General features: G+C 38.8%; 1 protein-coding gene across 1 annotated transcript in view; it reads left to right on the top strand.

Annotated features, from left to right (window-relative positions):
* The window catches only part of LOC122761896 (NT-3 growth factor receptor-like), a 127,218-nt gene extending 119,557 nt beyond the window's left edge, over positions 1–7,661 (top strand). The window contains exons 14-15 of the mRNA XM_044017077.1: positions 1,179–1,337; positions 4,331–7,661. Coding sequence (XP_043873012.1) covers positions 1,179–1,337; positions 4,331–4,516 — 345 coding nt within the window. The 3' untranslated portion in view covers positions 4,517–7,661. The remainder of the gene's footprint in view (positions 1–1,178; positions 1,338–4,330) is intronic.
* Positions 7,662–14,684: the final 7,023 nt, after the last annotated feature.

The raw sequence follows: 14,684 nt of genomic DNA, 5'->3' as shown, positions 1-14,684 counted from the left end.
TAATTTGGAAAACAAGTCTGCGGTGGAATGAATGAAATGAGGTTTGTAACGCAGAGGAAATGCGAGGGTGAGGATGTCCTCATGATGACTTCAGAACGTACAGTACATCTGAATGTGCGTCTGATTTTTTTTCTTAGTTGATGGATGGGTGCCAAGTACTTGCATTTTCAGTAAACACTATGTAGCCTGGTGTACATAACTGATTTTTCAGCACAGTGATAATTGTATGCAGTAATGAGGGTTAATGTACAGTGCACGTCCAGCATCTGAATCAAAACAGGATCTTAATGATCTTATCTGTCAATAGTGGACTTTGACATGTGAGCTTCAGAATAATCACTGCCATTAGAGGCGTTTGCGGATCCTGAGCTGAAGACGTGCAATCTGTTCTGTTCATTCCGACATCAGCCTTGTCCATCTAGTTGCCGCCACTGACATGAATGGGGAATAGATTCAACAGATCTTGATACAATGCCTGCTAATGAAAGCTGAGAGTAAGGATGATTAATGGATGATTGTTTAAACTGATTAATATCAAGCCTCAAGAGGGTTTACAGTAAAGGAGACCTGATTTCATGTATTTCTGCTTTAAAGAGATTACAGATGACATATTCAGTGCTTCAGCTTTTGCAATGCTTCATACAAAACGTCTTATCATGAATGCACAAGGTTCCCATGTGGATGTTTAGTGTTTAGTGTTTAGTGCGAGACGACAAAAGGAGAATTTATTTGCCGCTATATGAACCCGTGCATACTGTATAGGAGAGTACAGTGCACTTTCCTAACACCTTGACTCAAGCTGTTTTACCATAAAACTGATTCTACGCTTTGAGAGCATTTGATCCTCTGCTTGATGCCCGGGACCACATACTGCTGTTTTTCTATCAAGAACAAAGGAGCCGCTTTAATGTTGTAACTTAAAGAATTTCACATACCATGATTCAATACATGAAGAGCAGGTGGCAGATAAGTCAGCATTTCCCTGTATCGCATTAGTGTCTTCCTCCAGCAGCACAGCATTCATTCATGAGATGTTAAGCCCATTGTATCAGTTACATACAAGGACAGTTAATCCGCGAGAGGCCGGGGAGTTTTGCTGATGACAAAATTTTCCTAATCTGTTTTTTAACTACATTTCCATTTGCAATAACCATCTCTTCTTTTCCTCTTGTCGCCAGGTTGGAGGACATACCATGCTACCTATTCGCTGGATGCCCCCGGAGAGCATCATGTACAGGAAATTTTCCACAGAGAGTGATGTCTGGAGCTTTGGGGTCATCCTCTGGGAGATTTTCACCTATGGGAAGCAGCCTTGGTTTCAGCTGGGTAACAATGAGGTAAGCGCCTGAAGCGAACCTCCACGGGATACAGTATACACATGATATCAAAGGCTGTGCTGCACACTTTCACGCACATGCTGAGAATTATAGCCCCAGATTATCCAGTGGTGAATTTCCATTTGAAACGTCATGTAAAGGTGTTTATAGCAAACACATATAAACACTATATTTGACTGTGCTAAGAATTCGGGATGAGACTGAATAGATTGTTTCTCCCTCGCTGCCAATCTGGGGTGAGGAATGACGCCACTCTGCTCCAGTAGAAGTGGAAGCATGAGCTTTCTAATAGCAGAATTAAGCGAGCATTGCCATTGTGGGTCACAATTTACTGCACAAATGTTGTTTACTTTCACTCTCTGAGAGTCACACTGGCCCAACCAGGTGATAAATTGATGCCACTTTGCCACTAGACAAGATGCTGCTTTACATAACAGCCATGATTGGCTTCTTTCCTCATCTGAGGTGCTGCTTTATGTCAGTAGAATTTAATTAGGATTATTCTTGTAAATCGGGCATATTGAGAACATTAAATTGACCTAAAAGAATACACTGGCATGTGGCACAGTGAGCAAAGCACAGCAAAGGTTTTCAGTCTTAGACTTGACACAAACAGGGATTTTCCTTAATGTTATCATCTTCTTTCTTGAGGAAAGGGGGGTTTGAGAAGAAATTGCATTATGTTGTATCCAAACATGTGGTCCCTCATTTTGTTTTGAATGTCTGCTGTGTCTTTAAATAATGTTAAACGTAAACAGATAAAACGTGGAGTGAAAAAAAACAGTTGGAGTCAAAGATGTTGCATCACTTCTTCCGTTTAGCATCCCCCCCCCACATCCCCCCTTCCTGCCCGGGCCTCTTAATCACAGCAGATCCAGATCTGGTGTCTCACAGCAGCCTGCAGCCGAGTGTCTCGCTGCTTTATCTGTCTCAGTGACTTGTTGAGAGGCGTGGAGTTGAGCCTTGTAGTGTGATCATAGGCTCATAGGGCTACAATGACAATGCACTGCCTTGCCTTAACGCTCTTTTCTCCATAGACAGAAATAAGAACATTTGCAGCTTTATATAGTTTCTATAAAAAAAAAAAGAAGAATACATGAAGTTCATCATCATGTATCCTCATGCATGTGCACTCCTGGTCTTAAAATTGTCCCTGATGACCAACACGGTTTGCCGCTTAGATTCACATTTGCACCAATTTATCTAAATTTTAACAGTCGCCATTAATTACATCTGTGAGCTGCTGGCCTGTAGTGTTTCCATTATCACAGTCAGCAGAAGTCACACAGCGAGGGACCAAACACGAAGTGAAGCCAGTCCGACTTAAAATCAAAACCTATGATTTCATTTAATCCTAATTATGTGTTTGCGTTCCTGGAAAAACCCAGACTCAAAGAGCAGATGTGATGACACATTTCGTACGTCTGCAGCAGAAAATGAAGCATTTCTATGCCATGTCTGTGGGCACAAAGGCTTTTCAAATGTTCCTTGTTCATGTGATTATGGAGATTGTGTTACTTTTTTTATGAAGTGCTGTTGCTGGAAAAAGAATTGATCAGGTTCTGTGGAAGCATAATAGTTGTAAATGTTCAGTATTACTGTTAATTTCAACCCCCAAGGCCCTGTTTAAATTGACTGACATGGTAGATATGTCAGAGGACGTAATAATCCCCAGCACTGTCACTGGTATTATAGAAAGTTTCCAGAGGATACAAAGCTACCACTGCATTAAAACAGCTGGATTCACACTCAGTCACAAGTTGACTTGTGCCTGTCTGTTTGCAAAAGACGACAAACTGGTAATAGTAACAGTATCAATTTATTTATTTATTTACAGCTTTGTTGGCGTGCTTGGGTGTAAGCCACTGTAAAATCATATTTCATCAAACACAGATTAGGTTTGTCACACGTGCTTTCCAGAAAACGATGCTTTACCGAGCAACAGATCATGAAATGTTTTGTTCTGACACCGTTATTGTGACGCAAGGTTGCAACAGCATGAAATTGCATGTTACCTTCATTTGTTCCCGTGTTTCCTTTTCATTTGTCTTGGTAATTATTCTACACCTCAGAAAAAAGACAGAAAAAAAACCTTCATCAGTGCGACTGTTGTGCTTGGTCTTTACACACAAATGAAACCATACACATCCATTTAGGCTACGTTGGCCAGAAGTTGACACAAATAATGAAGTCTACAGCAGTAAGTCATGTAGCCATTTGCCCGCGAGCAACATCTTAAAAAAACAAAACTCTACACATAGTTAAGACTGGTTATTTCTTTCATCTCAGTTTCATTAGTTCAAAGCTCAAAGGACAGTCTCATTGGAGCAGACAGATTTTGGACGGCCCGCAGCCTCGGTCTTATAATGCATTATTTATGGCTTGCGACAGAGTGGGACAGACAATCTGCCTCAGTCACATGTTGTCCCCATTGGGTCAGCTGGTGAGGAGTTGCGCTTTGAAACAATTCATCGCCTGTTATGTTATCATCTTATCTCACTCCCAATTTGAATTTCTTCACTCCTGTGTGGTTTAGATTTGGTTACATTGACATTCAAATGACATAAAACAGTGCATTTGTATGAAACTTTTACTGTTAAAAACTGTCTGTCTTCAAATTATCAAATCTGAAAAAAAAAATTTTGGACACCCCTGACTTAGACTTGTTATTATTATTATAACCGTTATAAAAACTCTTTGAGATTAAAATGTTATTTTGCAAGAGTTTCCAGAACATATAGGTACATATAGGTTAGGTTATATATAGTACATATAGGTTAGGCCATAGATACAACTACTTAAGCATACAGCATACACAAACAAAATAAATAAAATATAAATAAAAAAAACTACTTTGAATATACAATATAGAGTGTGATATAAGATCACATAATTTGCAAATAATTCAATCATTTTCTCATTACGAGCAAACCAAAGCAACCAGCCAGGGAAAATCACCCGTCTCACTCCACTGCCCTCTCTCTCCTCGGCAGGTTATTGAATGCATAACCCAGGGACGGGTTCTGGAGAGGCCTCGGATTTGTCCTAAGGAGGTGTATGACATCATGCTGGGCTGCTGGCAGAGGGAACCGCAGCAGCGACTGAACGTTAAGGACATTCAGAAAGTCCTGTTTGCCATGGGAAAAGCCACGCCGGTCTACCTGGACATCCTTGGCTAGCAGCAGTCCTGGGTGGCCCATTCCTCGCCAGACAGTGTACAGACAGATGACACACATGAACCCAGGAATAACCAAACCAACCTGCTCCACTGTCGAAAAACACCTACAATGTTTGGGAAGGACTTAAGTGCCTGCAACACTTTTGGATATAGTGGATAAAACATATTCAAAAAAACACGCACTTTTACATTTTGTTTACTTGCGTATACGATGTACAGGTTTGCTGAAAAAAACTGCAAAACTACACAAAAATGGAGATGAAAAGGGAAGTAATGTAGACTGGCAAAGAGGAAAGTTGCCACCGCTTGAGTCTGAGTTACAGAGAGAGACCACGTCAGAGTTGAAATCTATCCTGGGTTTGGTTTTATGAATATAGAAATATTACTTATATTTTATATTTATTTCTTTTTGTCAAGGTGTTAGAGGGTCTGCCATGTGTGATGCTAAGGGCTTGGCCCTGTCTGACCAACTATTGGCAGGGACTTGACGATGGAAGCCTTACTTGCACTCTGATTGGCCGGCACTAAGCTTTTAATGGGAACTCTGCTTTGTGGAATAACACTGGATAGATGGAGAAAAAAAAAAGAAAAAAAAGAGAATTCCGTAGAGGACCTACCCAATCAGACAACTGACAAATCTATTTTAATTTAAATATAATGTACATATTGTAAAATTCTATGTGTCAAAATTATGTTAACTTATTTTTTCGGACATTATTTCAGTTCCTTCTGACTGTGACCTGGGTGGCTAAAAGTTTAAGCTATGGTATTTGTTGTCGCTCCTAATTTAGAGATTTCTCTTCTCTGCAATTACTGGTGTCAGTGCTGGTAAGTTGTCTCACGAGGAGAAGACGAGTACAGTTCGAATATCCCACTGACACCGAATCACAGACTTTAGGAGAATAGAAGACGACTCGGAGCCATGATTCAACGCGACACCTTTTCAAAGACGTGCTGAAACCTCATCTCCACAGTTCATTTGTGCCACAGCCCTCAAACACGTGCACACACACACACACTTTGAGAAACCACTCTTTTATTTGTTCGGACTTTATGGCATAAAACCACTTTTCCACTCTTGGGAAAGAAAAACAACATTTTTGTAACTAAGATTATAAATTATTTGTTAGGTAATAACATTAAGAAATGGTTTGACATTGGGAGACACTTTCTGGGAGTTAGATACTGCTCCTATTATCTGTCAGCTCAATATGAATCTACAGCCAGTTGGATAAGCTTTGCATAAAGACTGGGAACAGTGAGACGGGCAGTCTGGCTCTGTGCTTAGGGGAGGAAATCTGCCTGACAACAACTTTAAAGCACCTTTAGAATTAAGATGTTTTTAAGAGCACATCATTCAAATTCAGAGACAAAAGCCAAACTAAAATAATAGGACTCAGCAATATGTAAAATGTGGATATATCCAAGGACGTACAGGTTATACGTCAGGGTAGAAAACGATTATTTAACTATTACTGCAAAAATGAAAAGGACTCAAGAGATGTGCCGGTCAATAGTATGGATATGGATGAAACCACGTTAGGATAACAAATCAGAGGAAGTTTATTTTGTACTTCAGCCTTAAATTCCAAAGGCTGTGGTCGCTGGTGATATACTTTTAGAATATCATGAACCACAGACCTTTCTCAAGACTGATAAAAGAAATGTTCCATGCAAGATTAGATTGAGTTGCTGTGTCAGCGCCGGAGAATGGCCTGGCTGTGTCCATTATTATTCTGCTGTAGTGAAAAACACTTTGGCCACTTTGTACTTTGTATGCGCTCACTGCTTTGCCCAGGATGCAGTGACCGTGCCCCTTCTGTGGAAGGTTATTCTGGTGGAACACACGGAGGCTTGATCGTTGTCATTTTTAAACGGCTAAATGGAAAACACAGCTGTGAAAGTTGATGGTAACAAGCCGGAAGCTGGAGGAGAGAGAAAAAAGAAAAAGAAAGCCAAGCTCAGCTCTGTATTCTGTTCTGTGTATAATCTAGGAAAACCAAAAGTGAAAGAGCATCCATGCACCACAAGCCTGTCTCTCTCCCCCAAGTACACGGTGTTCTTCACATCTTAAATATTAAGTTCTGGATGTGTCAGAGCCAGCCCAGCTTAGTTCTCCTTGTTTCCAGTCTGTATCCTCGGCTAAACTTAATTTTTTTATTTCATTTTTTTTTACCCCTGGCAAGAAAGCAACTCATTGTATTTTTCATCATGTTAAACCAAATTAAAAGCCATGAAAAGAAACAATATCCCACACATTTCATTTGAAACAACAACACCATTCATTCCTCTCAATTTCTCATGAATGGAATTTAAAGCGTGTTCACACTTCTCTTCTTGGCACTTTGTGGCCTCTGCATGTTCAGTGATGACGAGGTTTTACACCCATCCGTTGCTTTGATCAAAACAACAAACTCTCTCCCGTCACATGAAGAGCGGAGCCACTGATGCAGGCAGACAGAATTGGAAAACATGAAACATGGACACAAAACTGACGACCCCAAATTGCAAAAACCAAGAACTCCAACCAAATGGTATAAGTTTTAAAGAGTCATCCGTTATTAAGTTGACCAACTGAGTTAGTTTTTACTGAGGGGAAACCTGTGCATTTCTCCTACATGAATGAAAACAAAAAAAAACCTCAGGCAACACGTTTATTTTATGACGTATCTGGATCTATGTTTGGGACGGTAACTCTTCACATCGCTTTGCATCCTGACAGTGTCACAGTGTTGTCTCTGCTCCCCTCGGGACTGTGTCATCATTAATAAGCATACAGTTATTACAAGTGTTTTATATGAGAGGCAGGATCGAGTCCAAGGAGTTACCCAAAGCATTCTGTTTGTGTGTATTCTCTCGTGGTAAAGATAAACGCTTAAAGACATTATGACACAGACTGTGAGCATTTGCAGGGTATTGTAATCCTTTCATGGTGAGTTGATTATCGTTTAAAACATTCTTTTTTTTTTTCTTCTTGGATGAACTAACTGAACACTTTTTGAAGCAAAGTTGGCATATTATGATGTACACATGTTACAGAATATAAAAATGTGGTATAACAATTGCAGTATATAAAATACTGGTATTCCATGATAGATCTTTGTATCAATGTGATTCTCTTAAGAAAATGTCTTCAAACAATCAAACGATCTCCTTTTCCATTTTGTCCTGTCTCATAAAGATGTGTAAATGTGACTAAAGCTGGTTTTCATCTGGTCTTCCAATGTGTTGAAGAGCTGAACAACGTGTCCAAGGTTGTCTGCTTTTCTTTTACCATCCCTGAAGGGGAAGAAGATGTTGCTTTTATGACAGAGGTCAGAGCTGGCTACAGATCAGTGGCTGTGAAGTTTATATGGATTTTATGTTTTTCTGCTTCAGAAATTCTTCTCAAAATAATGCCACGGTTTGAAAAACGGCACAGTCAGTGATGCACATGCTCACACACACTCACAATCAAGACTTTTCATTCACTTTTTCCTTAAAATCAGATTAGAAATCCAAAAAATACTAGATCTCTTGTAAGTTTAGGTTCTGTCACCAGAAATGTGTATGTGAACTGTTACTCAGACCATATTTTTTTAGCTGCATATTGTATATCCCCTAAAGAAAACACAATTTGATCTATTTATATTCAAATATTTGTAGTATATGATAAACTCAAAGGATTTTACCACTCTGACCTATGCTTTTTTATGTTGTAAACATCTCAAAATAGACTCCGCAAACAGTAACTGAAGGTTTTGAAATTTAGTCTTCGACTGCTTTTTCTGTTATGTCAACGTTTATCATGTAAATCACAACAAATGTAGATTGTAGTTTTTAGGTCTATTTTCTTTTTCCTAACCTCCACTCGGGGATCAACTGAAACCAAACTGTACAGTCTTGAGAATCAAGGTGACTTTTTATGTGCCGCAAAATGATATACTTGGTCACGCAGATGACAAACAACTGCAGATTAAGCAGATTAAGGCTTAAACTTTAAACTTAATGAATGTGAAGATACTGTCTTTACAGGGGTATATATATGTATATATATATATATACATAGATATACATAGATATATACTGTATATATACATCTATATATATAGATATATATGTATATATATATAGATATATATATATGTCGGTGCTTCATTGGCACATATTAGGCAACAAACATCCCCTCATTGTTTCAGCTGCACTTTTACAAACACTGGAAATATGGAGACACAGTCAACAATGAGGCTTTTAAGTCTGTGTGTTATCATGGCGGGATACTGTAATTGTTTATTGATTTACTATTACACTGTGTGTGTTTAGGGTTAGGGTGTGTGTGTGTGTGTCCTAATGAGGCAGTGGTTTACTTTTGTGAACAGAGTAAGGTTAGGGTTAAGTGTGTTAAGTCTTGAATGCCTCAAGTGTCCTCTATCACATTCTGTAATATTAGCTTGACAAATGTTTAACAGTTTAACACGTAGCTAACTTCAGTGCTAATGAATGCCAACCTTTTGCTGCTCTGTTTGTTTTCAAATATCCTAGCTTTGACAAAATAAATCTCTGACAGTTCTGTACAGTAAGTAACTACTGAGGTATAGCTTTTGTTTAATCCAAAATTAGGGGCCGAGCAGACAGTGTGAGGGAGATATTATTTGGCTTTGGATGTTTTCCTCTTATCTCATAGATTACTGAAAACAAAAGCATATTTTTTGTTTTAGTACAATCTGCCCATTAGTCTTTATTCTGGTTAATAAGAGCCTCAAGGTCTGAGTGAAAGTGATGTTTCGATATTGAAAGTTAATCCACATTCCTTGTCTGCTTTTTCATCTATATTTTAGTTGTTCATAAGTCAAATGTGTCAGGTGGAGGACAATTTAAAGCCTGAATGCTAATAATATTTCACATATTTCATACTGAAGCTGATAATTATCTAAAGCACATTTTAGGCGTGTAGCCATTGGCTTCCATTTACCTCAGTATTGTATTAAGTTTTCAACATGTGTCAGCTCACACTGGCTGTTTTATGACTGCAGGTCTCAGTAGCAGTGAAAGTGCACACGGTTTGGAAAATCACCCATTTTTAAGAACGACCAACTTGCTATCTATTGGAAGAAAAAAAACATATATCCAATATCACTAATCCTCTGCTCACACACAGCATCATCATGTCTGGGAACTGTCACCTTATTCTGTTACTGTGGACCTTCATGTACCGATACAATAATGACTATATGCAGAACACTGCAAGAAATGGGATGTACCTGCAATACCAATACACATTTAGCATAATAATGTAACACAGATATGATTGTCACTTATGTAGCCTGACTGAAGAAGGGGTTTCAGTGGGTATGTGATGGTTTGAAAACTCTGTGTGACAGGGCTTAGGCCAAATCCTTGAAAGACATTTCGATCTATTACTGTGGATGAAACTGTGAATTACGTGAGCTGAAATACTCATGCAGTAACTCTGTTTTTTTTTTTGTGGTACAGAGACCCGTATCCAGAGCTGCATACAGGGTTAACAAAAAAACACCTGAATGTGGTCCCAAATATCTTGTAAACCTATAAGTACAGGTACAGGTAAATCTCACAGATCAGAACAGGTCAATGTAGACAAGAGGTTTTTAAGTATTTTGGGGGTGTAGCATGGGGGATTTCAGGCACGATATGTAAAGGTCTCTCTGTGCTTCACACATTCGGAGTCTGCAGAGAGATGTTTATGCGTCTTTGTCACCCAGAAATGACTGTTGTTCCATGAGGGTCTATGTTTTCACACTTGATCACTCTTGCTATTCCCTTGCATTGAGCACATGATCAACTATCAGCTCAGACAATTTGGCCGTAGAAGACAGGTGCATTCTGCTGAGCTAAATACAACAGGAAGTTAGTTATTGTGCGTTCACCTGCTGATTTTCCCTCTTATCAACGCAATCAGTACTTGAAGCTGCTTGAAGCAGCTGCTGCTGTGCGACACAGTTTATGGAGGTACAGAGTCAGTCAGTCATTATCTACCGCTTTATCCTCCACCAGAGGGTTGCGGGGGGGGTGCTGTGCCAATCCCAGCTACATCGGGCGATAGGCGGGGTACACCCTGGATAGTTCACCATTCACTCTCACACTCACTCCTACGGTCAATTTAGAGTGTCCAATTCACCTAATCCCCACATTGCATGTTTTTGGACTGTGGGAGGAAGCCGGAGAACCCGGAGAGAACCCACGCACACACGGGGAGAACATGCAAACTCCATGCAGAAAGGCCCTTGTTCCAACCGGGGCTCGAACCCGGGTCTTCTCGCTGCAAGGCGAGAGTGCTAACCACTACATCACCGTGTGACCCGGAGGTACAGAGTTCTTTAGCTAAATCATAAAGCTAAATTCTAAAAAATCTACACGGTCACATCTGAATACACAGACAAAACTCTTCAGATTCAGGGTTTCCTTTCACTTTGCACGTCATTAAAAAATGGCGAATAGTGGTCGGCCAGGAAAGATACAGTCTGCTAGACTGTATCAGCCATGACAGCAATAATTTAAAGGTTCACCCAAAACAAATCACCTGATCTGACACAATGACCACATAGACTGACAAAAATATCTAATCTTACCCCAGCATAACTACAGTTTATTGAGAATAAAAGTTTTTTTCAGTTTCTAACAGTGTATTTTTACTGCATGAACTCGTACCAGAAACTAAGTGTATGTACATTCCTGGTTATGGAAGTTCTGTTTTTTTTTTTCAAAAGGGCTTTTCTCAGGTGACAGCACTTTGAGATAGCTCAGGAACCTTTTATTTCATCTGATCAATCTCAACAATTGCTCATAAAATCACCTACAGCAGAACGATGACAATCTCCTTCATGTTCCGTTACTGTCATTTTGTGGTGAGATGTGTGTACCTAACCCTAATGGTCCTATCCGTTTCAGTACTTAATAGTGAATACTAAAGGGACATATATGTGCATATTTTCAAGACAAAAAAATGCTCAGAAGGAAATGAGTCACTTGTTTTGCATGAGATGGTCAACAAAACAATGCTGCACTGAGCTCTGTCAGGTCACTTGGGTTTTTCAGAAAACATAAGGACGGGAATCTGGGTGGAGGATTTTCTGCCTCTGCTCTTTGGTGCAAAAGAAAAATAGGAGTTATGCTCATGTGTAAGAAAAAGGTTATACAAACAAAATGAGAAGCTGCAGCTCATTACATAATCCAATACTTTCCTGTTTTGTTTTTTTTTAACCAGCAAATGCACTGACCTTGAATGCCAAATTGTTCCTTCTGTATGATAAGTTGAAAAATCATAATCTGTTTTCCTTTAAAAAAATATTTTCGGTGCTATCTCACTGTAAACAGTGTTATTTTCTTTTTTTAACATTATTATAATTATTGTCACCTGAACCTGTTCTCTCAACACCCTGGGGGAGAATTTCTTTGACTAATCCCCAAGGCTTTCTTATCAAGTGTGACTGAATAGAGCCTTCAGTCCCCAGAAGACGGGTTAACCTTTATCTGGTCGAATTTCTATTTCTGCATCTCGTTTCTTTCCACAGCAAGGTATTTATAAAGAAAGGAGGTCTGTTCACTGTTTACCCTCTCCGAGTGTTTCTCCAGTGGGTATGTGTTTGAAACATGAAAGGCTCTGAACAAAATGAAAGATTTCCACTCCATTTGCCATGCAGCCAATCAGTGTGCAGTGACCCAGATAAGGAGTGCGTTATTGATGATGACAGCAATAAAGATGTATTTTCACCATGAGCCTTTCCTCTAATTAGTTTGATCTGCAGAGAAAATAAATGAATTTTGACAAAATGCAAAACAACTGGTGCACTGGAAGGATTAGACAAGGGAGTGTGATGGGAGAGGCAGGGGAGTTAAGAGGGTTTCTGTGGGTTAAGTGACTCCACTGGAGGAGAGCGGGTAAAAAATACCACGGAAATTGGAGTTTGTGACTTCAGGTACCTCCTTAATATCACATTTAGTTTAAGTAATTGTCCAGAGGCAGGTGAATGATACCCTTTAATGATGCTTTGTTTGCATCTATTGCTAAGCCCCCCACTTTTCTTCAGACACACTGGACACACTCATTTATGTCTATGTGCTACTTTTTCATGCCACACATCGATTGCTGTAGGAATTTCCTCATTATTACTGAAAAATAAAGGGTAATCACAGTCTGGAGGGCATGTGCTGATTAGAATTTTAAACTAGCATTGGAAAGCAGCAAGAAGGAGGATAAGTGATAATTTGCTACATTTGGTTGGTATTCAGGAGTACATTAATGCTCTGTAAAAGTTACAGCACAGAGAATAAGGCAGCAATTATGACAAAGACATTTAAAATGTAGCTGCAACGTTCATGTAGTTTCTGATACTACTTGGTAGACTGAATGTTATTGTTCTGCGGTATATTAATGTTGTGACACCTAAAAACCAAAAACATGAACATTTAAATTAAATTGTGATGAACCTGGGCAAAAATCTGACAGAAAATCTTATTATAACTAGCAATAAAGTTTGAATAAATAATTTAATTTTGAAAAGCTGTGTGAGTGCCTTTGTCAAAAATTTGAGTAAAATTAAAAAAAGTGGAAAAAACCCTCAGCATTTTCTAATTGTTGCTATAAAGTTAAAAAAATAGCAGTCAGACACAAAATATAACAATAAATACAACAATCAGTTAAATGAATATCACTTTTAGAAGAATTATAAGAACACAAATGCTTTTCAATATTTTTATTGGATTTCAAAAATCGGGGTCTTTTCACTACCTACATGTGAACAGAGTTGATATCTTTTTTCTTGAGAGGAGATGAAAGGATAATGACAGTTGAGATTAATTAACACTTTTCTAAAAAGATGAATTCCTCAAGTGCTTTGGGGGACAGCAACAGAAAACATTGGCAGTGTGACTAAAGTGTAAATTAAGCAATGGTGTGAGTACTTAAGCAGGTTAGCAGCCAATGCCAGGAGGAGCAGCCATGCACAGCAGCACTTAAAAATATGAACCTCTACAATTTGTCCTGGAGGGACTGAGAAATCAGTTGCTGCATTAAGTTTCCACAGTGGATGAGAAGATGGGGGATGTCAACATCCAGCAATCTGCAGCACACTTGGCAGGTGTTGACATCTAGATTAACCTTGGACCGCTGTGAGTCCAGTTTCTCTGAAATACAGCATCCCATTAGAATGCACACAGAGAGCTCAAGTCCAACCCCTGGCTTCTAAAGCTCCTCATCCACTGGCCTGTCAATCAGAAGGTCAACGGAGCATTGCTGCAAGAATGTGGGAAACTTGGAAGAAAACCCAAGACCTTAAACCCAACAATGACTGAGTCTTTCCTAATTTATACTTACAGTAGAGCTTATCAACTTCATTCATGAGAGAGAAGTGTAAAAAAAGCTAAAGTAGTATGTATGAGCATTTAGCAAACAGACCTGTTCTCTTTGTTTCCTGACGCCATCACTTCTGTAACTCAATATTAGGTGTATATTTTGGAAACACCAAGGTTTGTGGAAAAGAAGCTTGTATTTTATGAAACTTTTCCAAGCTATGTTTAGGTACCATAATGTCATAGTTTAGTATGTCTTTCAAAAAGTACAAAATCACTCATGAAAGTCATAGTATAGTATGTTGTCCAAAATCTATCAAAAATATCAGACTGTGGAATGTTTTCAAAAATCACTCAAAAAAGTCATCCAAAATCATTTAAAAAAGTCATAGTATAGTATGTGATCCAAAATCACTCAAAAAAGTCATAGTGGTCCAAAATCTGTCAAAAAAGTCATACTATAGTATGTTGTCCAAAATCACTCAAAAAAGTCGTAGTATAGTATGTTGTTCAAAATCACTCAAAAAGTCATAGTATAGTATGTCGTCCAAAATCAGTCAAAAAAGTCATAGTATAGTATGTCGTCCAAAATCAGTCAAAAAAGTCATAGTATAGTATGTCAACCAAAATCGGTAAAAAAAGTCATAGTATAGTATGTCATCCAAAATGGGTCAAAAAGTCATAGTATAGTATGTCAGTCCAAAGGGTCAAAAGTCATAGTATAGTATGTCGCCCAAAATGGGCCTTCCAAAAGTCATGGTATAGTATGTCTAAAATCTTATCAAAAAGTCATAGTATAGTATGTTGTCCAAAATCACCCAAAAATGTCATAGTATAGTAAGTGGTCCAAAATCACTCAAAAG

The sequence above is a fragment of the Solea senegalensis genome, unplaced genomic scaffold (genome assembly GCF_019176455.1).
Source record: "Solea senegalensis isolate Sse05_10M unplaced genomic scaffold, IFAPA_SoseM_1 scf7180000015042, whole genome shotgun sequence".
NCBI lineage: Eukaryota > Metazoa > Chordata > Actinopteri > Pleuronectiformes > Soleidae > Solea > Solea senegalensis.
Note: the sequence above shows the minus strand (reverse complement) of the source record. Positions and strands in the feature narration are given on the sequence as shown.